The sequence below is a fragment of the Accipiter gentilis genome, chromosome 1 (genome assembly GCF_929443795.1).
Source record: "Accipiter gentilis chromosome 1, bAccGen1.1, whole genome shotgun sequence".
Taxonomy (NCBI): Eukaryota; Metazoa; Chordata; class Aves; order Accipitriformes; family Accipitridae; genus Astur; species Astur gentilis.
Genome location: NC_064880.1, coordinates 1,399,844 through 1,424,973, shown reverse-complemented (window position 1 = coordinate 1,424,973; position 25,130 = coordinate 1,399,844). Strand labels below are relative to the sequence as shown.

Here is a 25,130-nt window from a genome sequence, read left to right as displayed (position 1 = left end):
CCACCGTGCCGCGTGTGCCGCCGGCAGCCCCTGCCGCCCGCCGGCACCGAGGTGCAGACCTGGGAGCTGGGGGATGCGGTGCCTCCCCGGAGCCGGGGGCCAGCGGGCGACTCTGCCGAGGGGACGCGGCACGGCAGAGCTGGATCCACGGCGGACTAGCTCTTCGCCGCAGCAGGGGTGCGCGCCCGTGCCCTGTCCCGGGAAGGCATCCGGCTTGCGAGCCCTGACCTGCGGCGAGCTGCCAGCTTCGCTCCCGGCGCACGCAGAGAGACTCGTCCAGCGAGCGCTGGCGGGGCCGGGGGCCCATCGCCACCAGCACGGCCTGGAGAACCACTTGGCCCCCATGGGACTGTCCGGCCCTGCAGGTTCCCAGACCCTGCTCCAGGAGAGCACGGAAGCCTTAAGCGTGGGGATAGATCGGTCCCGTCCCGTTCCAGCACGAAAGTCTGAGCTGGAGCTCCGTGGCTCCTGGCAGCTGCCTGGAGTAAGCCGGACGTCTGAGCATCTTTCCGATAGGGACCGCAGTGCTGTCTGCCTTGTTGGAACAAGATCTGTAGGTAATAGTGTTTGTGTGCTCTGACCCGATGTTTTGTTCATCGCTGAAGCAATCTTTGAAGAGGTCAGCATCACGCTCCTCGGCGTGAGGAGGTAACGGAGCAGCCGAGGGAGCAGCAGTGAGCTGGTCTCCAAAATGTGGGCCCAGGACTGAGAAATGCCAATGTTACTTGGGGGGGAATTTGTTCTGGGTGTATTTGGTTTTCGGTATCTCAGCCCTCCTGTCCGTTGTGTTGTTTCTTCAGCAGCATGGTTTGTCAGCAGCTCCTCGCTCCGCTCGAGCTTGCGCAGTCGCTCTCTCCCTCGCCGGGCAGTTCGTGCTCCCCGTGGCTCTCCTGGAGCAGGGCTCCTCCTGCGGCGTGCTGCTGGCCAGGGACGGGGAGGTACAATCCAGCCAGGGATTAAGGACATTAAAAATACAGGTTTTAAAATCATGAAATGATTTCTTTTCACGTTTCCCAGTTCGGTTCTCTTCCCATTTTGTCTAGCTAGCGTCTCTGTTTGTTGTAGGATCTCCTGACTCCTCTAATTTAGCACTGATTACAAGTTTTAATTTTTCCACCGTTAAGATAAATGAACAGAAAGCCTCTACTGAATCGCTATTTATCTCATAGCTTTCATTCAATCGCACTTGAAACGTGTTGCAACTCGTAGCAGCTGTCTAGGTTTCGACTTGCTGTTTTAGCAAAAGCAGTCCCTTATTTTGAAGGATGTTTCCCGAGAGGTGCGTGTGTCGAGGAAGGTTCTGCCGTCCGAGCGCAGCTTGCTTCCCAGCGTGGGCGGTGGGGAAGGTCTGGGTCCCTCGGTTTCCATGAGACATGGAGCGGTAGTGCCACTAACGCCTTGTGCTCAGGAACCGCAACGCCGGCGCAATAGAGCGAGGTGTGGGTTGCGGCGGTTGGAATATGGCCCGCTGCTTGGTTGAAGGTCAGGGTGCCGCGCGAGGTGTGAGTTAAACCAAGAGTATCTGTGTAGGATGTATATATTAAAAGCGTGTTTGCATCTCGTAGCCGTATTGCCACAACGGCGAGGAGGAGAGAACTGTGAAGTTTTTGTATGACCAAGTAAGGTTGACAGCTGCTGGCCGTCCCCGGCTGCTCGGCGCCGCTGAAGTGAAGGTACTCGGAGAAGGGACCTTGGTTCTCCTGACTGCCACTTTGACCATGGATAGATCTTTCTGCCTGAGCTGGTGAGGGAGGAGAAAGTAGGTCTGACGGACGTGTTTTCCTGTTCTTTCGCCTGCTCGGGTGCTGGCGGTCGGTCCCGATGCGAATCCCCAGGGCCGATGCAGAAAGCTGCCGGTGCAGCATGACCACCGTGGTGCCGAGCGCGCGGCTGCGCCGCGTCCTCCCGCGGGACGTGCCGAGAGCGTGCGGGTCGGAGGCGCCCACTTTGCGCTTTGATGCGTGCGGGCATTCCTGCCGGGCAGCTGGCTGCTCCGGGGGCATGCCCAGGAGCAGCCGAGTGCCAGCAGCGAAGCCAAACCAAACGGGGTTTTAAGCGGCAAAACACACGAGGCGAGTTTGCTCAACCGCATTCCGGGACAAAAAAGCAAAGCTTGGTTTCCGTCTTGCTTAAAGCAGCCTAGTGGAAGCTTTCGCTTTCTCCCTAATCAGCACTTAGACTTTCCGTAGACGTTCTCGAAAACGGCTTCTTTTTCACTTCATACGAAGCATTTCGAAAAGCACTTGCACAATGACATGAACGTGTTTGACTCTAAGCATCAAAGCACTGGATTGTGAGCCCCCCTCCCCTCAGCCGACTTCAATCTACTGACTTACATTCGATTTCTATGTGCTGTATTTTGTGTGTGTGTGTGTGGCGGGGGAAGGGGGAAAGCGTCACGGTGCAGGAACCTGTCCGTTTCTGCCCGTCGGAAAACGGGCAGGGAGCGATGCAGTCTGCTCGGCTCAGCGCTGGTAACATAAGGGCAAAACCCTCTGCTCCTAGACGATGGTCAGTAGTGTTCTCCCAAAGCCATGAAACTTCTTCTCTGTAGTGTTGAGTGATACTGTGATTAAAATGTTATTGAATGATTCCAAGGTTCTTTTTCTCTTTCTTCTGTCATTAATTCTTGTCACCACTTTGGAAAAAGAATGAAAAAGAAGAAAAAGGCAGCTTTGATTTCCAAATGTGCAATTCACATGTGAACAAAGTAATTCTGAAAGTAATTCTCAATGTATTTTACATTCTCGTTGCTCTCTTCAAAGCAAGAGATGTTTTGCCCTGATGTCATTTCCAGCCTGCAGAAGATGTAATTTAAAACATATATATATTGTGCTTGCAAGAATCATAAATCTGTGCATCCTATGTCATTCCTTTTCCCATTGTTACAATACAGATATGATTTAGTTTGGGGGTTTTTTTTTCTTTAGAACTGTATAGTGTTTTTTTAAATCAATTGTAAATGTCTGGTTTTCATATAATGTTTAAAAAACATTGAGAAAGAGGATGGTGCTTGTTCCATATCATTCTTGATTGTATATTGCTTCTGTTATGTTTATAAGTAAACTGTGCATGACTTGTGTTTAGCAGTCATTATTGTGTCTGTTTGTGAAATTTTTATTAAAAAGAAAAAAATTCCGTAGATGCACTTATTGTATATGTGATTAGATTTTGCGTCCGAGGCTAGAAGCCTCGAACTGCCAAGGAAGAGAAAAAAAAAAAAAAGTGTTGGCAGTTATTAATTAATATGAAATCGCTTTGTTGGGAGCATAATGAAATAAAAGATATGAAGTGTAGAAAATAATTAAAAAAAGCGATTTTACAAATTTCATTTTGATGCTTGTGATAAAAGACAAATGTACTTGTGTAGAGAAATTCCTTTAAAATAATGACTAGAAAAAGCTGATTTTGAGGTTAATGCTGTAGAATAGGAATGTATACCAAATGTAATCTTTCAATGCTACAATGAATTTATACATGAGATTGATATGCAATAAACCTGTGTGCTTTTATAAGCAATGGTCCCGTGAGCTTTTTTTCTTGGAAGAACAACAGAGACACAAGACCGCGCACGGTAATGGGGTGTTTGGGTGGGTTTCTTTCTTACTTTGTTAAGAGGCGAGTTGCAAAGGCGTAGGGCGGGCGAGCAAGCCCAAGAATTGAAGGGGAACGTGATAGAAACTGGGGCTTGGACAGGAGGGGTCTGAGGGTGCTGGACGTTTAGAAGCAGTCTGGTGGAAGAACGGGATTTCGGAACTTTTATTAGTCTGCAGAAGTAACGATGTTTCTTCCTCCTCTTCCCAAACAGCTCGTTCCGGTGCAGAAGGAAGCCAGCCCTCCGCCGTCGCTGCTCCTCGCAACGCCGCGCGTCCTCCCGGAGAACCGCGCGGGGCTCTGCGGCGCTGCCCGCCCTCTCTGATGCCCGGCGTGTTCTTCCATTTTCTCTGACGAGGGGCTGCTTTCCAGGGAGGGCGCGGGGGGGGGAGCAGGCAGCCCTGGGAGGTGCGGCGGTGCATTCACGGTCTCGCCTGAGGGCTACGTGGGATGACCGGTAAGGTACCTGGAGCTGGCAGAATGTTTCCGTGTTGGATAACGTGGTAGAACGCTAACGAGCCCTCGCCACCTCTGCGGTAACTTTGTTGTCTGACGCTTTACGTGCTTGGTTGGTGATACTTTGAAAGAGCTTCGGGAAACTCAATGATGGACTCCCCTCCTGGCTGCCGAGGTCCAGAAGGACCAGGCGGTGCTGCCGAGCCACATCTCATCCTGCCAAAGGGATGCGGCGGCATTCTCGTGGGGAAGAGCCAGCACGGTCTGGGGTGGAGGAATGGGTTCGGCCAAGGTGTTGGTGAGCTATCTAAAAATGCCAAGAATATTTCCTTTCACAACTACGAGCCGAGAGTTAGCGAACTATCTAGTGATAGCGGTCAGATGTTTCAGCGGGGGCCCTGGGAGCAAAAATGACTTGAAAGCAGGGTCTTTGAACTTAACAACACGCATTACAAAACCGATGAATGGTCTCGGCTTCAAAAAGTCATTCATCGTGATCAAATGATGGGATCCTACGTACAGCATAATAGCCCTTCCCTGGAGCTCGCCATGCGAGGGTTCCAGTCTTAGCTGAACTCTTGAGTAGAAACCCTCCGCCTCTCTGTGACGGCTGGCAACCTTTCTCCTTATTAACCCCGGAGGGAAAGGGGAAAAAAAAAAAAAAAAATCTATCGGATAAGAAAGCTCTGATAATAGAGCGATTGTTGGGCAGGCCTTGGACAGAAGAGAACAGAGTCTTTTAAAAGAATATTGCTGACAAGTGGACTTTGTCATCCAGAAGGCACTTGAGATTCACCATAAACCAGCGAGAGAAAGGCTCCATTTTTAGGGGCGGGGGGAAATCGGAGCAGGGGCAAGAGAGAAGGTCAAGGAAAAGCCTGTTCCCAGTAAATACAGAGAGCACTGTTGAGCCCGGCCTTACCGGGCGGCTGTCAACAGCCTGACCCTTCTTAGATCCCCTTCCCCTCGGGGAGCCCGCGGCATCCAAAAAAGCAGAGGGACAGTCCGGGATTATGCCTAACCGCGGGAGGCTTGGGCTGCCACGGGCCTGTCGGAGATGACAGAGCAGCCGCCGCCGGACCCGCGGACCCCCGAGGCCGGTCGGGGAGCGTCGGTTTGTCTCCCGTGACGGGAGGGCGACGCCGAATCGTCGCGTAACCTTTGGCGAGGGGCGTTTTGGGAACGGGAGGGCCTGAAGGAGTACGGGAGGGCCTGAGGGAGCGCGGGGGGCTCGCAGAGAAGCGCTGGGGTCGTGCCCGCCTGGAGCGATGGCACGAAGCGGCAAAACAACGTGCCCGGGGGAAGCCGAGCCAGCTTCTTCGGGCCTGTGAAACGGGTTCGGACCCCGGCACGGCACCCGGAGGCCGAGCAAAGCTTTCCTCCCCGCCGAGGTGCCCGGGCTCCCGGTGGGCCCTGCTTCGGGGCAGCGCCCCGGCCTCCCCCTCACCCCAGCCCCGTCCCGGCGCTAAGCGAGACCCTGGCGCCTCAGGCCCCGGCCCCGCCCCTCCGCGCTGCGACCCCGCCCCTCCTCAGCGTGACCCCGCCCCTCCCGGCCCCGCCCCGCCCACCGCGGCGCTGGGCTCCGAGGGGCGCGGGTAGGTGCGGGACCCGCGGGACCGGTCGTTTTCCGTGGGGAAGGGGGGGCGGGGGGGGGGGGGGGGAGAATCCCAGGGAGGAACCGGGACCGGGAGGCGGCTCCGGGCAGCAGCGGGAGGGCGTGGGAGAGGTTTCTCCCACGGTTTGGGAGCGGGCGGTCCTTGTCCCGGCTCCAGAGAGGGAGACGGGTGGCTGTTTCCCCGAGGGATATGAAATTAGAATATGACTTTAAGCTATAACACGGTATTAAATTATCCCAGCGAGCAGCTCCTCCCCGCACACGACCGCCGGAGTTTGGGTGCTGGCGGGAGTCTCGGCATCACGTGCCCCGGTGCAGCCGGGACCCAGGAGCGGCGCGGGTGTAAGGCCGCGGTGAGCGATCCGGTATTCCCGCAGTGGCACCGGAGACCCGGCGGGTGATGCAGCACCCGGTGCCTCGGAAATGGGGCACGTCCCTTTCTCGTGACCGGGGTTGGTGCTGAGGCCGGGACTTAAGGGCGGAATGTAGCGCTTTCCTCATCCGTAGGACTTTTGGCAGACCTCTGGCCAAAAGGCACGTGTCCGAGGGTAGGAAAACGAGCGGCGTCTTGGTCAAACGAGCTTTTGTTGACGGGTCTGGATTGTCCTTCTGCCAGTCAGTGATGCAGGGAAACGCGTTCGAGTCTTGGTTCCTGGTCTGTGGCCTTTGAAAAGGAACAGCTCGGAGGTGGCGATGGCACACAGCGGGATCTCGGTTGAGAGGAATTAAAGCGCAGGTTTTCCTCAAATTACGAAACCAACAGGGTAGGCAGTGGGTGTACAACGCTCCGCCGGGTGTTTGCTCTGTAGGCGCGCGGTACGCGGTGTGGCTCAGGCGGAGATGAGTAAGCTTAACCCCGGACAAGGAGCTTTAGGGACTCGGGCTGGTGTTGTTTGTTTTTTTTGCACGGGGTGGGGAGCCGCTCCTCTGAGCGGTTTGGGATGGGTACAAGCTTTGAAGAGCGCAGGGCTCGCGGTGAGGCGCCCGCCGGGGTTTGCGCAGCACGTCAGTCCGGGGGACGTGGAAGCCGGGAGGGTAAAGCCTGGCCCTGGTGGCTCAGGCTGGTGGCACCCCCAGTCCCCAAAGGGGATTAAAAGGGGACATGGAGGTGTGGTAGCGGGAGAGGAGAAGTGCCTGCTGCATGGCCCGGCTGCTCCCTGGCACCTGGCCGCATCCTGCACCGCTCCGCCTGAAGCCAGACGTAGGCTTCAGGAGCCGCCAGCCTGGCCCCGGCACACCGGGCGGCCCCAAGAGAGGTACGTGGGCGCTGAGAGCATCCGAATGTGTGTCTATACGGGCTCTGCCTGCGTACTGCACCCCGGGAAAGCGGAGGCTGTGTCCTGCGCTGCCCCGAGGTTCCCTGTGTGAAACGGTACCCTGGCCACGGCTAAGCATAAATGCCCTCTGGAAAAAGTTGTTCTATCTGCCTGTCTGTCTTACGCAGCTTTCTGGTTCCCTGTGCCGCCGTCATGTCTCGGAGCCCTCCCAGCAGCTCTGTGGATGACAAGACCTTTTTCCTGGAGTACCGATGCCACCCGGTACGGCCGGAGCCCCCCAGCCCGACCTCCCCCCCCGGGAAGTGCAGCTTTGCCCCGGCACCCGCCGCCGCCTCGGTCCCACCAGTGGGTTCTCCCACCTCGGCCGAGCCCCGCCGCATCGTCCTCAGCACGGACAGCCCGGCCGCCCTGAAGGTGGGAACCCAGCAGCTGATCCCCAAAAGCTTGGCTGTCTCCACCAAAACCAAGAACAACCCCTCCCGGCAGCAGAGCGTCGGGGCGAACCGGGAGCCCCTGAGCCCCGACCCAAAAGGGGCGGCCATCCCCTGCCTTTCCCTGGAGGTGGAGGATGACGGTGGGGGGGCCCTCAAACGCAACCTGAGGAACATGTCCTACCGCGCGGCCATGAAGGGCCCAGGCGCGGAGACGGAGCCGGTGAACGCCGTCCCCTCGCTGAAACCCGTGTTGGAGGAGGGCAGCGCCCTGCCTGCCCGCAGCCCCGGCAGGAACAAGGTGGGTTTCGCGCCCGCTGTCGCCCGATTGCTCTCGGGTGGGGATCGAGCCCCTGCTTTCCCTGGTGATGAGCTGCTGCCGGGGAATCTGCGGAGCCTTTTTTCCTGCATGTCCCTGTCGGTCACGGAGCTGCGTCGGCCCGCCGTGGAGCCGGCAGGGCTCGCTGAGCGCGGGGACGTGACTCGTGCCTTGGGAAGCCTGCGTGTCACCAGCAGATGCTGTAGGTCCCCAGAGAGCCCGGCAAGAGCTGACGTGGCTTTGGCAGGGAGCGTCACCGGCTGCTCCGGGGCTCTTGCTTGTCGGCGGGCGGCTGCGGGCACGTTTGCAGGGTGGGGTTGGCTGGGTGTGGGGCTCCGAGGTAGCCAAACATGGATAAAGCAGGTCCGGGGAGAAGGAGACTCCAGGGCAGGCAAAGTCCAGGTGTGAGACGGAGAGATAGGAAAGGCAGCGGCCAGACTGCAGCGTGGTTTAGATCGTGACCCTGATAACGCAAGGTGAAAGCTGAGTCACTTCGGCAAGGCAAACAAAAAAGCTCAGACAGAAATCAGGCTGAAAGGATAGGGTGGTGTTTGCTGGGGGGGGTGGGGGTGTAACTTCTCCCCTTTCCTGAAGTTGCTAAATGCTTTCCAGGGCCACCAAAACAGAGTAACTGCAGCACATTCTCCTCTTTTTCCTCTTGTAGAGAACCTTTGGGCGGAGGAGGGTGCAGAAGCGTGGCGGCTCGTTCAAGGACCGTGAGTGCTGCCTCCCGTCTTCCCGAGAGCACCGGCATCCCCTCTGCCTTGCCGGGCACCGGGGCGTTTCTCGGCGAAGCGAATCCCTAGAATTCCCTTTGCCACGTGTGCTGCTGCTTGTCCCTGGCCTGGGGCAATTGCTTTTGCCTCCCTTTCCCCACCTGCAAGAGGAGCATCGCAGCCCTGCTTTCCCACTCCCCGGGGCGTGATGACGCTCAGGCCGCTGCCACGCTCCCGGCCGGAGCGCTCCCGGCTTTGCTTGCGCTGGGCAAACACGGGAGAGCTGCGCGCTGGCTGCGGGAAGCTGTCAGGAGTGGGAGCCGCTGGTTAGTCGGTGCGGTGCAAAGTCCGACCTCGGCAGGGAGGTGCTGGTTCTGGATCCCCAGTGCTTGTGGCAGGGCTCTTGGCCGACAGGGTGAGGCAGTGGTGGGAAGGGAAGCTGCGGGACACGGCTGGGAGAGGCTTCGCCGACCTCTTGCCTTTTCCTCTGCAGAGCCCCAGCTGTATCAGGAAATCCGTGAGAGAGGTCTGAACTCTGTCAGCCATGAGTCAGATGAGGATTTGCTGGAGGAATCCATCCCCGAAGAGCCGTCCCCTCCGGGTGCAGCTATCGTGGTGCAGAGCTATCGCCCGGCGCAGGTGACCTGGAGCCAGCTCCCAGAGGTAGGGGCAGCAGCCCAGCCCGGAGGGTCCGAAAAGCCCCGCTTGCCCTCGCCGTGCCCGCTCCCACGCTCATGATGTGTTGCAGCCACCGCTGCGTGTATTTTAAAAGCTCTCTGAGCTGCTGAACAAACCACGAGCGGATAATTCTGCGGCATTAGTCTTTGCGACGGGATGTTTTGGGGCTGTCCAGCCCTGGCTGGGACGTGCAGGTTCCTGTCCGGGCTCGTCGGGATGCCGGCAGAGCTGCTGCGGTTGTGCTTGCGAGAGGTTCACCCGTGGGTGGGAGAAGGCAGGTGCTGCTGCTGGGTACTGGGGCTTTCCTTGCTGACCCTTGGGGAGAATAATCTCCTCCTGCGGAGCGGCATCAGCTGACAGCTGTGAGCTGGGGAGCATTGGGAGATGCTGGGGAGTGGTGGGAGATACTGGGAAGCGATGGGAGATGCTGGGGAGCAGCGGGAGACGCGGCGATGGGAGATGCGGCGATGGGAGATGTGCCGGCAGTGGCAGATGCGGCAGTGGGAGATGCGGCAATGGGAGATGTGCTGGCAATGGGAGATGCGGCAGTGGGAGATGATGCTGCGGCAATGGGAGATGCTGCGGCAATGGGAGATGCTGTGGTGGGAGATGCTGCGGGGCAGCTGGCGGGTTGTGCGGGGCTGGGCTCAGCCCCCGACCGCACTAGAGGGCGTGCAAGGACCGTCAGTCGGCGGCGAAGGCGGCTGCTGATCCCAGCCTCTCGCCCGCAGGTGCTGGAAGCGGGCATCCTCCAAAGGATATCCCCCGAAGAGCGCAAGCGGCAGGAGGTGAGAGGAGCCTTCGACGTCCCCGGGAGCGCGGGGTCAACGCCGAAGGCGGCGGGGCCACCCACGTGTGGCTGGGTGTCCTAAAACGCACCAAAGTTTTTGGTGTAGGCCAGGCAGCGCATGAGCTGATACAAGGAATGCCGTGCTGTCGGAGTAAAGTCATTTTCCAGTGGCTTCGTGCCAACCAAATGTAAAGAAGACATAGCCAAGTTTTCATTCGCTGCCTGGCTTAGTCAGCTAGTGCTGTTACATCTTCACTGCCTTGCTTTTTCCAGGCGATGTTTGAGATCATCACTTCTGAGTACTCCTACATGCACAGCCTGAGCATCCTGGTGGGCCACTTCATGAGGTCGGAGGAGCTGAAGGAGACCATGACCCAGACGGAGCACCACCACCTCTTCTCCAACATCAGCGACATCCTGGCGGTCAGCACCAGGCAAGTGGGGGCCGTCGGCGTGGGCTTAGGGCCAGGCAGGCCGGGAGGAGTGACGCTGGCGCTCCTCTTATTTGCCCTGTAAAACCAACCGTCCCTTGGGCTGTTGAAGGTGCTGAGACATCCCACCCGTTGCCCTTCTTCCCGGTGCCTTGGGTCGCGGCACGCTTCCCTGCAGCGGCTTCATGCTGTTACACACTCGGGACCCGAATGTCTAGTTGAAGGGTCTGTTATCCTCATGCCACCCAGTTTTTTTAACGGGTTATAATGGTGGCACGCAGTCACACGGCTGCAATCAGGCACCTAAAGCTGGATGAGCCCATCCCCGTGCCTGGGACACTCCTGTTTGCCTGGAAATTCCTCCTGGGGTGTCCGGCCGTGAAGGTGGTGCCTCCCTTTGCCTCCGGGCTGGTGAGACGGGCAGGTGGAGCTGGTAGCGCCGGGGCTCCAGCCCGGCTGCGGCACGGCCGAAAGTGGGGCACGGGGTGGCCGAGCCACCGTGGCGAGCGGCTGCTTGTTCCAACGCGCGGGCGGGGAATCGCTCGGGTGCAGGCACTGGAACTGCGCCTTCGAAGAGCCAGCATAAGCAGGGCTCTTTCTTCTCTGGGAGATGGGGAGCAAACGCCTCGGGAGCTGGTGCTCGGGGCGGCCGGCGAGCCACGTCCGTGTGGGAAAGTGGGAGGAGGAGAGCGCAGGCGGGGATGCGGCAGCCCTGGGAACTGCTGCGGGGGTGTCGAGGGCTTGCGGTTTCCCGCAGCTGGGCAGAAATGGCCCCGGTGGGGCAGAAATTAATCTTCCCAGAGAGCTAAAGGGAAGGAGGGATCCCGTGCGGGAACGGAGGAAGCGTGGTGCATCTGAAGCTCGGGAGCTGCGTGCCCCATGTCTGCAGCAGAGCTGCTGGGAGCTGCGCTGGAGATGTGGGTGTGATCCAGGTTCTCGTCTCCTCTGGGCAGACTGGGGAGAAGTTGTAGTGGGAATGTTGTTGAATATGCATCTGTTTGGTTTGTCCGGCCCTAACGAGTCACATAGTGAAGTTACTTGAAATTCTCTCCTTAGATTCTTTGAAGACTTAGAGAAGCGACACCAGGAAAACCTGCTAATTCCCGACATCAGTGACATAGTGGAAGAACATGCCTCGAACCACTTCAATCCTTACGTCAGCTACTGCTCCAATGAAGTCTACCAGCAGAGGACACTTCAGAAGCTGCTGTGAGTACTGCCGTGCGCTCCGGCCTTGGGCTTGCAAGGGAATTGCCTGCAAGGGGTCTCTGGGCTACCGGGATGCTAGTGGCTGCAGACGGGACCGTGACCCGCACGTAGCTCCCTCAGCCTGTGGGTGTTTCCTTTTCCCTAAGGAAGGCTGTCTCCTTTCTGAGCAGAGTTCCACTTCTAGCCCTCAGCGTGTCCATGTCGGGTGATTAGGAAGAGATTTGGGTTGTGCCGTAAGAAGGGTGAAGGATGGGGATAAGTGGGGGTTAAAGCTACCACATACCGAAGCCAGACGGGTCTTCCCGAGGTCGGTAACGTGTATGTGCTGTGTTAGGGGCACGTATGGAGGCTGTTCATCTCCAGATCGTACCGGTGGTACAGGTCAAGTTTGTGTCCACCGTTGGTACACCTACGGCTTTACCCGCCCCTTGGTGGACTCGACATCGCTAGGTGCTTTTCCACCACCTGCTAACGGATCGGTCCGTTTTCCGCCCCAGCTGCGCGCCCTGAGCTCAGCAGACTGCCGTCGAGCCCCAGAGGCAGTGCCGTCGCTGCGCTGCATTTCTCGTGCGTGGAGAGCTGCTGGAAAAATCTCGGTAGCTGAAGAACAGAGTTAATGGAGCTTTCTTGTCCCGTTCCAGAAACACAAACCCCTTATTTAAAGAGACCTTGAAACAAATTGAAAGGAAACCAGAATGTGGAGGCCTGCCAATGATATCATTTCTCATTCTCCCTATGCAGAGGGTAACACGGCTTCCTCTGCTGTTAGATGTAAGTAAGTCACACGGTGGCATTGCTTGGCACCTCTGAAGAGGTGATGGTGTCATACCCTTCTGTGGTTTGCTGAGCCCGGGACAGCCTTCTGCTTGGACTTCCATCCCTCTGGGAGCTGAGGCTGGGATGCCCGAGCCCGTATTCAGGTTTTAGATCAGGAGCGCTCGGCTTCTTGTGGGTGCCAGACGTGCAGCTTAAAGCGTTGTGAAAAATGCTTTCACGTCTCAGCGCCATCCACCCGAGTGACATGAGGTTCTTCTGTGCCCTGTGCTGAGTCCAGATACCCAGAGCGGGGTGGCACGAGCGCCCTGTTTGATTACCGGTGAGGTGGCCCAGGAAGGGAAAGCAGGTCTTGCACAAGCTTCGCTGAAATCGGGGACTTCTGGTCCCAGCTCCTCTGAACAGCAAAGCTGCTGGACGTGGGATTTCTAGTAACAGCTCCCAGTTTGTAATGGGCTGCAGCGGTGAGGGGCAGGGGGCTTCCCAGCGCGTGGGGTGACGGTGACGGTCAGGCACGTATCCGATGCAAAAGCCCCATCCGAAGTCCGATTCACAGCTACCGGCGCTGTTAAACCTTGCTTTGGCCACGTGCCTGCCAGGCTGGCCCTTGGCACCGGCTCGAGCACGTGTCACATCCTGAAATCCCAGGGAAGCGGTTGATGCGCAGTTCTCTGTCTGGCAATGTCACTAAAGCATCTTATCTTGAAATTCTAGACGGTCTGTCAAAAAACAAAAGCATGCACCGCAGCGTACGGAGCTGCCACCAGAGCTCTGAAAGCCATCAGCAAGGTGAGGCCCGGCTGCCAGCTCTCCACCTTTCCTCCTTCCAGCGCACCGTTCCATCACTCTGGCCCCGAGCCTGCCGTTCTGGCCTCTCATTTTTCCTCCCTGCATCGGTTCGCTTGAGATTTCTCTGCTCCAAATAGCTGCTGGATGTAGGCGTCTTCTCCCTCGCTCACCTTTTTCACCTGATCTTGTTTTTTCCATTTTTTGTCATCTCTTCGTCTTTCCTCTTTGGCCCATCTTTTGTCCTTCCCTTTAGCGTCATCTCCTCTGTTAGTGCTCTCCATTCTCAGAGCCTCCCTCGACGTGATAGCGAGCTGCGACAGTTACTTGCCGTGGTTTTTGGAGATTTAGGCAAAGAGCAAACGTAGAGGAGCGAAGGTGCAGCAGAAGCGATGGCAGTCGTGAGCGGTGGTGGCGGCTCTTCCTTTTGTCCCCACTAAAGACCGGCTCCTGGCAATGCGCTCCGGCTGCTCCGGAGTGGTCTGTCCCGCTCACTCATCCGTCGGGGGAACAAAAAGCACGACCGCCGGGCCGGAGAGGCGGCAGGCGGAGGTGCGTCGCTTCACCTGCCTGTGGAAGGCTTCTGTCCTCCCCTCCGTCTGTCTGCTTGTTCGTCCTCCTTTCTTAACTTCCTCTCTCGGGGTGATTAATTCTTCCCCTTCATATTGCTCCTCGGCGAAGCTCGGTGTTGGTGCGCTTTCACTTTGGTCCTTCTCCAGGCAGAGCAAACGTGCCATGTCTCTCGTGGAGATTTCTGGTGGCAGGAGAACCTCCAGCTGCCTTTCCCCAGACCTGCGTTGAAACCGGCATCGGGATTCGGCTGCTTCTCCCATTGAGGGAAGCAGGGCAGCCGCCTGACCCTTTGCCAGCAGTACCGGTGCGGAGGACGGCTGGGCTCAGCATCCTGCCGTTCTCCGCTTCCCTTGTGGTCATCTTCTTCTTCTTCTAGCTGGTTAAGAACTGCAACGAGGGAGCTCGTGCTATGGAGAGGACAGAGCAGATGTACACCCTGCAGAAACAGCTGGAATTTGGAAAGAAGAAGGTGAGGTCCCGTGGAGGCGGCGGGAGAAAATCTTCTGGGGCGTGCTGTTAGAGGGGCCCATCCCAGGCGTGTCAGACCTGTCCTGGGAATCCTTCCAGGAAGCCTTGACCGGCTGGAGCATCGCTGCTGCCAGCAGCAGCATCACCGCTCCGTGCCCGGGGTGACCGTTTTTTCCTGCTCTTCTGACTTAAATATAAGTTTTTGAGCACTCGCCCTGCCAGCTTGGGGGATGCAGCAGCACAGTCCTGGATAATCCACCGTCCCTCACATCCCTTCCCTTTCTCTTCTGCCTCGCTGCGAGCTTTCATCTCCTGCACACGGGTGGCGAAAGCTGGGCTTGCCCCTGACCGGGGGAGGTTTTACCTGGGTGGATCAGCTGGCAGCGATGTCTGCCCTTGCTGTCTTGCTCCAGACAGACACGGGGCTTCGTCCGTCTGCCAGGACTGTCAGATAGGGGCACATTTCTAAAGGGCTGCAGTAAAGCCTTGATGTTGTGCCCCACTGCTGCGGTTCGGGGGGGCTGCGTCTGTGGGCATGCTGGAGCGGGGTGCACGGCTGCCTCCTGGAAAAGGTGCTTAAAAGTTTGCGCTGCATCCATCCCGACTGACCCCGCGGTCTGCTGCGAGTTCAAATACAGCTTCTTGACTTGATTTTGCCTGTCGCTTGTGAGACAGGTAGTAAGTCAGAGTTTCCCCGGATCTGTTTCAGCCTTTCCCGCTGATTTCTGCTTCCCGCTGGCTGCTGAAGCGGGGGGAGCTGTACCTGCTGCTGTCGGAAGAAGCGGGCATCTTCCGCCGAGGGGCCGGCAGGCTCTGCTACCTCTTCTTGTTCAACGACGTCCTGATCATAACCAAGAAGAAAAGGTAAGTCTTGGAGGGGACGCGGGGGGCTTCCTGTCCCTGGAAACCAACTAGGGGCTTTAAAATCTCAATTTCCCAAGCAGCGCATAGCCTAAGTCTTGAGATTTCCCTGTTTCGACCTTTATTGAAGCGTCCCTTGTTAGCCAGAAGGGCAGCACCCAGCTCCACCGCCCTGCTTGTGTTTGTGGGCGGCCGGCAAGTCCCACAGAGCCTTGTCCCAACCCCGGGCATCAGCTCGTGTCCTCGCCGTGAGGGTCACCTCGGCGATGCCCGCGGAGCTTCACCTGCCGGGGCTCCGAGCCGGTGCCAGGAGTCAGCTCCATCCCAGCCGGCGGCATCGGTTCTGTGGCTGTGAGAGCGGCTGAGGTGCCGATTCCCGTCTTTGCCGCAGCGAGGAGAGCTACACCGTCGTGAACTACGCCACGCTGGACCAGATCACTGTGGAGAAGATCGAGAACGCGGACCCACCTTCCCCTCCTCCCGGCAAGACCGGGAGCGGCGGCACGGCCCGCGGCGCGGCCGGCGGGCATCTGCTCCGGGTGGTGATGGAGAAGGACAGCGAGGGCAGGCGGGAGGAGATCGTGCTGTCGGCAGAGACGCTGTGAGTGGCCCGGTGGGATTTCACAGGGCGCACGTTCTTGCTTGTGGGATAAACTGGTGCCTTGGAAATCCCCGTGAGGGTTCTGCGAAGCACCCTTTCCCTCCCCGCTCCTCCTCCCAGAAAGGGGGGCCTGTGGGGGCTTCTCCCCTTGCTCTGTTCCTTTCTCTCGCTTAGATTTCCCTTATAATTCCCACGTAGTGCTTCCCCTGTCGAAATGAAGCAAAGCGGCTGGGTGGCGTGTACCGCTTCTGAAGTACCTTTATGGTGAATGCTCTGATCAAATGCTTGTCCAGTCTGACTTCCCTTGAAAGCCTTCATCCTGCTGGAAATTTCCCAGCTACTGCCGGCAGCCCGTCTCTACGGCTTTCTTGGTAATACGGGTTTTCCCTCTGCCAGGAGTGACCGGGCCCGGTGGATGGCTGCGCTGATGCACAGAGAAAAGGAAAAGCCTGACACCACTCCTAAAGGAGGTATCGGCATGCGGGAGGTCCGGCCTGGATCTGCGGGGGTTAGCGGTTGCGCTGGAGCCTGAGCATTTGCAGGCACAGGTTTCTACCTGGTTTTGTCCGCTCCTGGTGGAGAAGGAGCTGAGGATGTGTGTCGATGGAGAACTCAAGGTACCATGCCTTGCTCGTTAGGAGTTGCCTCCCATTAAGTTATCGGTCACAATAAACCTTCAATGTTTCCCGGGAGGCAGAGTGAAATTCCAGGGATGCCTCTGGCTGTCGGTAAGAAGAGGTTTGGCTTCTCCTCCCCGTGTGCTTGGAGGGGGCAGCTGGAGAGATGCGGGACAGGGACCGGAGGGGACCGGAGCACGGCTTGCTGTGGAGCCGGCGGGGTGGGCAGCCAGGCTGGGCTGGAGCAGCTTGCCCAGCCCCGGGGGGGGCCACCTCCGGGCAGGGCCACCGGCCACGCGTGCCGGTCTGCCGGCCGTGCCGTCTCACTGGGTCCCTGCCGCCCGTTGTCCTCTGCAGATCTGAGCCAAGTGGAGATAACCCGCGCCTACCTGGCTAAACAGGCGGACGAGATTTCCCTGCAGCAGGCTGATGTCGTCCTGGTGTTGGGCGGAGAGGACGGTAAGGGTCGGGAGCTGCGGCCGGGGAAGGTTTACCGTAGGTGGGGGAAAAAGCTTCAGTCATGCCAGCGAACCGGGATTTTAGCAATTTTCAGAAGCTTCCAGGAAGCCCTAGCTGCCGGTGGTGTCCGTGTCGCTGGCTGGTGCTGTGTCCCAGCAGACGACGGCGGGTCCCCGGAGGCTGACGGAGGCGGCACTGCCACGTTCCTTACCAGTGACTCCCGTGGCAGCCAGCAGCAGAGACCCGGGAAGGGAGGGAAATAAGCCTTAGAACAGGCGGTAAATGAGAAACCGCCTCCCTTGCAAAGCTTTCCCTGGATGCCTCCAGCTGGCACCTCAGTGGGAAGGGGAGCGGGCAGCCCTCTCCTTCCACGCGTGTCCCCGGGAGCCGTGGCCCGTCGTCGTCCTTCATCACCCTCTCTGTTCCCCTCCTAGGCTGGTGCTGGGGGGAGAGGCTGAGGGACGGCGAACGGGGCTGGTTTCCCCAGTCCTGCGCCCGGCAGATCACCAGCCGCGCGGCGGTGGAATGCAACGTCCGCCGGATGGAGCGGCTGCGGATAGAGACCGACGTGTAGGCTGACGGCCGAGGGAAGACGCCTCTCTCGTGACTTCTTTCAGGGGGTCTTCAGACCTCTGCGGACCGAGCCCGTCGCGAGAAGAGCACGGGAGAGCCTTTCTTCTTGAATTTTGTTTGTCTCGAGCTGTCGCGGGCAGCAGATCGTATCGTTCAGGACCGGTTTGCGTAGCGGCCGTGACAGCAGCTAATTAACGCGAGACCCGGCATCCGAGCGCTCCTGGCCGACGCTAATATTAATGACCTGGAACGGGCTTCCAGAGCCAGCCAAGGTGTTGGCTCAAGTTGAAAAGGCTGCGCCTGCTGGCAGCGGCTGCACGCCTTGCGTGGGGAGGCCTGGGGCGTAGGGAGAGCAAACCTGAATCAAGAATTTTTAGGAACTGAAATCTATATGCTGGGCTTATCCCTTGACCCAATTTTACCTTCCTCTTTTTTTTTTTTTTTTTTCCTTTCCCTTCTCCCCCCCCCCCCCCCCCCCCCCCCCAAAGCGTTCTCGGTTCTTTTGAGCACAGCTCTGACCTCCGCAGGGTGAGGTGATGCCCACACCTTTCAGTCCCCTGCTAAATTAGCAGGTGCCAGAGGCTGGTGCAGTCAGAGTTGTTGTCATGAAGTCAGCTTGGGGGCCAAAAATGGGATGCTTCAGCCAGAGGGAAGCAATTCGCAAGTGCTGCCAAACAAGCAAGCCGGGAGCATGAAGAGGAGCGATGCTGCAGCTCCCAGCTGCCTGTCCCGTCTCCCGAGGTGGGCACGTGGATGTGCCGGGGCACAAGGTGGGAGATCAGCCCCCCTGGAGAGGGATGTAGAGATGGAGGGTCAAACCTCAGCCTTCCCGAGGCAGGGCGCTCCCCTCTCCTCCCCTTCTCGCCCAGAATTAGCACCGACAAGCGATTAACAAAGGGGGCTGAGGCAGGGTGCTGCTTCTGCCGTAGCTGAGCAGCGTGAATCTGGGGTTTTTGGTGGGTTGGGTGTTTAATGCCACAGGGACTTTGGGGCAGCGGCAGGAGACGGGGCCGGGCGGCTCGGCCGGCGGCTCTGCGATGCTCGGCCGGTTGCACCTCGTGGAGGGGATACGGCAGCTACGATGTCGGGGTGAGGCGGCTCCACGCGCCGCCTGGCTTTGGGTTCACAGGGGCACCATTGTTGTAACGTGTCTGTTTGGATTAAACTGTTAAAGGATTAATTGGATTAACAATAAATTCCTGGATCCCAGTGAAAGGCGCGTTCTCCTTGCCCGAAAGGGAACCGCACGCAATGCCAGCAGCACCGGTGGGGCCCTGTGTTTAACCTGTTAGTGGCGATGGGTGTCCCTGAGCACGACGGCTCCGCGTCGGGTTGATGCCAAGAAGCCAGGTTGCCCCACCATGAGCTCTAAAACGAAAGTTTCCTTCTGCTGGCAGCGCTGTCCTGGCCTCTGCTTGCTCTCAACATTTGCACATCTCGGGAACGGTCCTTCAGAATAGCTGACTTAAAATCTGCTGCCAGTTGCAGCACGTTTCAAGTGTAATTGACTGAGCGAGACAAGATAAGTAGAAATTCAGCGAGGCTTTCTGTTTATTTCTCTTAACTGTGGAAGAATTAAAATTTTTCATCAGTGCTAAATTAGAGGGGATGGAGTCCAAAAAGAGAAACACTAGCTACATGAAAAGAGGAAGCAAATTAAGAAGTAAGAACAGGAAAAAAAATTATGGTATAAAAAACAACATAGATGCAGGGCTGCTGCGGTCCCGTGCTCAGATGTCTGGCTTACTCCGGGCAGGAGCCGGGAGCCACGGAGCTGCAGGTCAGGTTTTCGTGCTGGAACGGGACGGGACCGATTTACTGTGATGCTTAAGGGCAGGCTCGCCTGGAGCAGGTCCGTCGAGGCAGACCGCTTCCCTGCACCTCGGTGCCGGCGGGACACGCGGCACGGTGGCATCGCTCGCCGGCGCGGTGGCATCGCTCGCCGCGCTCGGTGGAAGGGCGCGTGGGCAGGGGCCGCTCGCTTTCTGGCGGGGGTTGCGTTTGCTTTCCAGCCGGCCGAGGAAATAAATAGAAACCTTCGTCTAACGCGAGGGTCGCTTCAAGGCAAAGGTAACAAAACATATGATTGTCCGGAGAATCGGCAGCGCGACTAGCAGGATTGATCAGGGTCATTTGGCACGTGGACAAAATCTTCCTACTCCCTGGTTATCAATCATATGACATACAACCTTAATTACACAATTTTGGTCCTTCACTACATACTTATATTAACATTATTTCTTCACAATAATGATACCTAATGCAAAAAATACTGTTAAGGAAGAAATAAAATAAGGAAAGAATTAGCAACAAATTACAAGTTATATACAGATTAAAATAAATTCCATCAGGAAAAGAAACAATTCTTTTATTATTTTCAGTTGGCCCCTGTGGGAATAATTTAAAGGCCAAGCGCCTGGGCAGGGCTGGACTGCAGCAGCAGCAGCAGCAGCAGAGGCAGATGTGCTGGGACGGGAAGGTCCCATCTCCTTCGCAGAGCCTGGTTGCTTTTGACAATTGTCGGCTCTCGGGCTCTGTTTGTCCGAGAGCTTTGTGCAAATAGATGAAGGGACCTGGCTCGGGCAGGCTGTTGGCTCAGGACCCTTGCCGGGGCGATGGCGTTCCCTGTCGCTGCCGGCGGCAGCCGTGGCTTTGCCGTGACGCCGCGCTCGCTGCCGAGCCGGGAGCCGGCTGCGGCCGCGCAGCCTCCCGGCTGTTCCTCCTGCCTCCGAACCCTTCCCAGCTCCTGGGTTCAACTGGAACGGAAAAATAACGCAGTGTCCAGGGTTGGGGCGACAACATTTAAATAGGGATTTGTGTTTACCGGACCGTGCAAGAACTTTGTGTCTTTGGATCTTTGATTATTACACTTAATTATTTCACAGGATCTTTGATTGTTACACTTAATTTAGGCTTGCTTTTCGGTGGAGCAAATGACGTGGGCAGCTCAAGCGGGCTGATATACTCCTGCTATGAAGAGCAGGAGTTTCGCTTCTGACCCCCCTGCAAAGCTTGCCAAGAGCAGACCGCACCGTCAGCGAGGGAGGAATCGCCTGTCGCTGGAAATGCAAACCGGGACTCGTGCTGACAGAGAGGGTCGGGCTGCGGGCACCGGCTCTGCAGAGGCGGCGTGGTAAGTAAGTGCTAGAGCCCAATGCCTTGTCCCCACGGCAGATGATAATTTACAGTAAAAGACCATTGCAAATGCAAATTAAAAAAAAAAAAATAAAATTCAAGTAAGGTGGTACTTCTGCAGGAGGCACTATGTCAGGAGAGCCGGGCACGTTCAGCCATCAGTTCTGATGACGCTGTTGTACAACTTCCCATAAATATTGTTGCATAAATACCTATTTTGGACCGTAATTTGGAGCCCCCTCCCCAAGCCCAGCACCCAAAAGATGAAGGCCAGCAATTTGCCACGAGCTATCGAAGTCCGCTGACCAGAAGTGATCGCTTCTGAACTGTTCCCGCTAGTGTCTGGCCGAGGACGCGCGCCGGCGTCGGCGTGCTCGCCCTCGTGGCGTGCCTGGAGTCCGGCCCGCGCCGTCGTGACGAACTGCTGTACGCTCGGCGCTTCAGCCTCGCTCGGACAACTCCAAAAGCAGCAGCTTAGGCTGTCGGGGGAAACGATGACCACTCACGTGGCTCGTAAATGAGTTCGTCGAATGGGTCGTTGGCTTCTTCAGGTGGCTGCTTGGCCGCACCGAGGGCACCGGCAGCTGCGGGACCTACTGCTCGCCCGGCTGGAGCCCCCCCTGGGACGGAGGTGACCCGGTGGGCTCCGGGGACTGCAGAACTGGAAGGAAAACCGGGACAGGTCAGTCCTCGTGCCGTGTCGGCTCTGGACCGGAGACGCTGCAGGGCTGATGCTCCAGCACGGCTGCTCTGCCTTGGCGGGGGGGGGGGACGGACACCAGCCTCCTCCCCACTGCCCTCCCCAGCGGGACAAGGCTCTGCGCCCGCAGCCAGGCTCCGTCGCTTCACGTCGGAGCAGCAGTTTTAGGTTGGTGCCCGCAGCCGCGGTGTGCAATAAGGGGTTTGTCAGGGTCTGGTACTGACCTGGGACCGAGGAGGGGTGCTCAGCCGGCAGCAGACGAGGCGCTCCACCTGCAAAGCAAGGCAGACCCTCCTGCCGCCCGGCCCCGCAGCAACGCTGCACAGCACCCACGGGGGAGCTGCTCTCAGCCAACGGGTTCAATCACGGTTTGGGCAGAAACAAGGTACGTGGGGGGGGTTTTCCACCGCGGGCGGTGCACGGGATCGTTTGGTTCCAGGGTACGCAGAAAAGAGCGCGCTTTGTGTCCTGGCTTTACCGCCGGCACGTTTGGGGCTAGGCTACTAAATAGCTTTATTTTCACAGCACTGCCAGCACGCAGCCTGCAGTTTCATAAAACCTCCCTCGCGGCTGGGTGACGGTGAACAAAGCGTACCAAACGAGGGCCTCAGGAAGAGGCCGGTGCTACACCACGTAACTGGTTTTGGTCAATAGCACCGCTACCAAAACCGACCCGCCAGGGCCCGAGCCCCAGCCCGAGCACGGCTGCCGCAGCATCCCTGCCCCGCAGCAGTCGCTTCTGCATTAGGATTCCCCCACCGCCTGGTACTCGCTGTGGCGCTGCGCCTATACGTTACCTTCCCGGCACGTCGGTCCCGTGTACCCGTTCAGACAGAGGCACTGGCCGTTCTGAGCGTTACAGTAGGAGCTGCTGGGGGCACACTGGCAGGGCAGGCTGCAGTCGGGGCCGTACTCGGTCGGCCGGCAGTCTGGTGAGGGGGGCGCAGAGAGGCACTTTTTTAGACTGCTACGGGTTCAGCCGGCTCCTGCGGCCGCACAGAAACGCTCGAGACGTTTCCCGCTGTGCAACGGGCAGAGCTTGCGGTGGTGGCTGAGCGCAAGATAAGGCAAGAGAGCTTTTTGCCTTCCCCCCCCTCCACCCCAGCCTGCTCTTGCGCTCTGGTATTACAGAACGTCGCAGCACCCCGAGGCCAACGAGGTGTTCCTTCTGCTTTTGACCCTCAGCCTTTTGACTCTGGCGATCCAAATATGAGGGCACTGGAGCCTGAGGGAGCATTTGCATTGAGATCGGACTACAAATAGGGGCTGGAGAGCTGACTACCGCCGTTCGGATGCCCTCTTACTCGGTGAGGGGACACACACAAAAAGGCAAACCCCCTTCCATGAGATTTCAGCTCCAACAGGAGGGGTTTTGCATCCATTTCAGGACCGGGCTTCTACGCCCCTCTTGCACGGTCCCCTTTCTCACCTTCCCAAGCTGTGGCTCAACTTACCTGATCTGCACTTGGGGCCGGTTTTCCCGGGGGGACACAGGCAGCGCCCGGTGGCTGGGTGGCAGGGCGCATCGCCGGCACAGTCGCAAAGCTGCTGGCAGCCCTCGCCGTACGTTCCTTCCTTGCAGCCTGTTTTGAGAGGTGAGATACGGCACACGCGCAACGAGACCGCACCGCGGGCTCCTGCCTGTTCCGAGGGAAGCCGGAGGAGGACGGCGTTACCTGTCTGACAGCGCTCGCCGCGGAGCCCGGCGGGACACCGACAGCGACCGGTGGCCGGGTCACAGCCTGCTCCGTTCTCGCAGTCGCAGCGTTCCCGGCAGCCAGCTCCATGGAAACCCGGGGGACAACCTGGGATGGAGCAGGGTGGAGAGCTCGTTAAAGCACGGGTGGGTTGAACTAGACGGCCTCTGCAGCAAAGCCTCCATCAGCCCACCAGAGAGAAGCAGCGAGCCTTTCTTTCCGAGAAGCGCCCAAGCGCGTTTTCCACGGCGAGCCTGGGTTGCAGAGCACAGCGGTTCGGCTCCGAAGCCTTTGCTCGGCTACCCAAGCCTAAGCTGCGCGGCGGTGACGTGCGTACCCGGCTGCCTTGGAACGGCACCTCTGTATCCAGCGGTCTCACGCAGAGAATGGAAAATACCTTCTCTGCGACTACTTCTGCTACCTGGGAAGGGTTCGCTGCGAACGCCAGTAAGAAAGGAGGAGCCCATCGGTACAGCCAGCCACGCGTGCGACTGCAGCGGGCGACGCCTTTGTCCTCCGCTCCTGCTCTCCGGACAAAATTTAGAAAACAACCCCCGCGTCGCAAAGCCAAAGGTGTTTCTGCCGCCGCAACTCACTGTGTTCGCACAGGGGTCCGTAGCGGCCCGCGGAGCAGCGGCAGGCTCCCGTCCCCGGGTCGCAGGTGGCGTTGTGCAGGCAGGCGCAGCGGAGCTGGCAGTCGGCACCGTACCTTCCCGGCGGGCATTCTGCGGGGAAGACGCGGCGGTGGAGCTGCTCAGCGGCCGGAGAGCCGGCTCCGGCCCCGCTCCTGCGCTTCAGAGGGCCGTGACGTGATAAGGCAGAACGGGTGCAGGTGGGGTAACAGAAACCGGACCCAGTGTGAACCAGACCGAGCGAGCTCCACGGTTACGGGGCCAGTGTAGGGCAACGCATCCAAGCCAGGTTTACCTAATTCGCAGGATTTCCCCGTCCACCCGAGCGCACACAAACAGGAGCCGTCGGCTGCATCGCACAGCCCCCCGTTGCGGCAGGAGCAGGTCTGCTGGCAGCCCACCCCGTACCGGTGTTTCTCGCAGCCTGCGGGACAAGAGGCAGTGGCAGCGGGCACACGGACCGTGCCGTGGTTCGGGCAGGAGCGCCCGAGGCAGAGGACTCAGGGTAAGGAAATTGGTTCCCACTCAGGACATTTTCCAGCCCACCGCCACAAATGCCTGCTTGTCCTGACGCACGGCCCTGCAGCTAATATTTATTTACCTTGCTCGCAGGTGGGACCAGCTTTTCCTGGTGGGCAAACGCAGTCCCCGGTGACGGGGTGACAGGTAGCGCCTTCCCCGCAGGAGCACGCCCGTGCACAGTCCTTGCCGTAGCGCCCAGCGGGACACCCTGGTGGGAGGAAAACTTTGAGCTGCCTTGGTTCCACCAAAGCACAGCTGGCTACGTTTGACGGCTGGAGAGGAAAGACTTGGCCATGGCCCGTGAGCGAAGCAACGGGGGGGCCGGAGGAGTCGGCAGCCCCATCGCTAGCACGCAGCGTGGCTGGCAGACCAGGAAAAGAAGAGCTTTTAGGTTTCCTTCTGCTGGAGGAGCGAAGCATTTTTAGCAGAGAGACAGTAATACAGCGATGGCATGATGCGAAGGCTGATGCGTCAGGCTCTTCATAGCGGAGAAAGCATTTTGGCATGAACCGAACGGAGCGAGAAAACATTCCCATGGTTAAGACAGACAGCGAAGAAGACCCGCCGCAGCTGCGATCCCACAGCACGGCTGGCACTACGTACGCCAGCCTCCGTCCTGAAGCGGGGAGGGCATTTGCCAACAGCGCAGGTTGTAAAGCGAGAGACAAGGAGCTCTTTTTCTGCCGACGGGCCGAGGCAGGAGTCAGTCACTGCAACCCTCCTCATCTCCCGCAGGGTCAGGACCCGGCTGTGTGCGGGATTCGCGCCTACCACCGTTCACCTCCCGCGAGCTCGCGTCCCCTCCGGCTGGCCCGGGCACTCACCGATACCGCAGTCAGCGCCGATGTAGCCGGCGGGGCAGTGGCACATCCCTGTGGTAATGTCACACAGTCCCCCGTTCTTGCACTTGCACGGCATTTCGCAGTTGCGGCCGTACCACCCAGGGGAGCACTCTGCGGAAACAACAGAAACAACGGCCTCGGTGCCTAACGAGACAAGAACAAGGTCCAAACACCCTGGAAAAATCCACCGCGTGGATTCATACAGCCATTTCATCAGAGAGGAGGCCGACAGCTCTGCTGGAAGTGGGTTTGTGCCAGGCTGGCGCAGTCGACGGGTTTCTGATCCGCTTTGTAGCACGGAGCTGCTCCAAAGCACACGCTTAGGAGCCAACCAGCTACAGCAACGTGCCGAGGGCGTGCAGCTCGCACACTTG

At 58.4% G+C, this 25,130-nt stretch overlaps 2 protein-coding genes across 6 annotated transcripts in view; one reads left to right on the top strand and one right to left on the bottom strand.

Moving 5' to 3' along the window:
- Positions 1-3,989: 3,989 nt before the first annotated feature.
- ARHGEF16 (Rho guanine nucleotide exchange factor 16) lies at positions 3,990-17,526 on the top strand. Its single transcript, XM_049801531.1, has 15 exons — positions 3,990-4,051; positions 7,110-7,674; positions 8,357-8,408; positions 8,902-9,071; positions 9,818-9,874; positions 10,150-10,310; positions 11,364-11,516; positions 12,158-12,287; positions 13,005-13,079; positions 14,026-14,118; positions 14,827-14,981; positions 15,370-15,579; positions 15,976-16,049; positions 16,554-16,655; positions 17,090-17,526. The coding sequence occupies exons 2-15, from the start codon at positions 7,135-7,137 to the stop codon at positions 17,227-17,229; spliced, it is 2,112 nt and encodes a 703-aa protein (XP_049657488.1). The 5' UTR covers positions 3,990-4,051; positions 7,110-7,134; the 3' UTR covers positions 17,230-17,526.
- A 1,229-nt stretch (positions 17,527-18,755) lies between these two features.
- The window catches only part of MEGF6 (multiple EGF like domains 6), a 119,532-nt gene continuing 113,157 nt past the window's right edge, over positions 18,756-25,130 (bottom strand). For 4 of the 5 annotated variants that reach the window (XM_049801397.1, XM_049801413.1, XM_049801419.1 and 1 more), the window contains 9 exons: positions 24,739-24,867; positions 23,994-24,122; positions 23,688-23,816; positions 23,357-23,485; positions 22,740-22,868; positions 22,518-22,646; positions 21,861-21,992; positions 21,288-21,335; positions 18,756-21,024 (listed from right to left, as the gene is read on the bottom strand). In XM_049801397.1, the coding sequence (XP_049657354.1) occupies positions 20,957-21,024; positions 21,288-21,335; positions 21,861-21,992; positions 22,518-22,646; positions 22,740-22,868; positions 23,357-23,485; positions 23,688-23,816; positions 23,994-24,122; positions 24,739-24,867 (1,022 nt within the window). In that variant the 3' untranslated portion in view covers positions 18,756-20,956. The remainder of the gene's footprint in view (positions 21,025-21,287; positions 21,336-21,860; positions 21,993-22,517; positions 22,647-22,739; positions 22,869-23,356; positions 23,486-23,687; positions 23,817-23,993; positions 24,123-24,738; positions 24,868-25,130) is intronic. The other variant, XM_049801405.1, reaches the window with a different exon arrangement.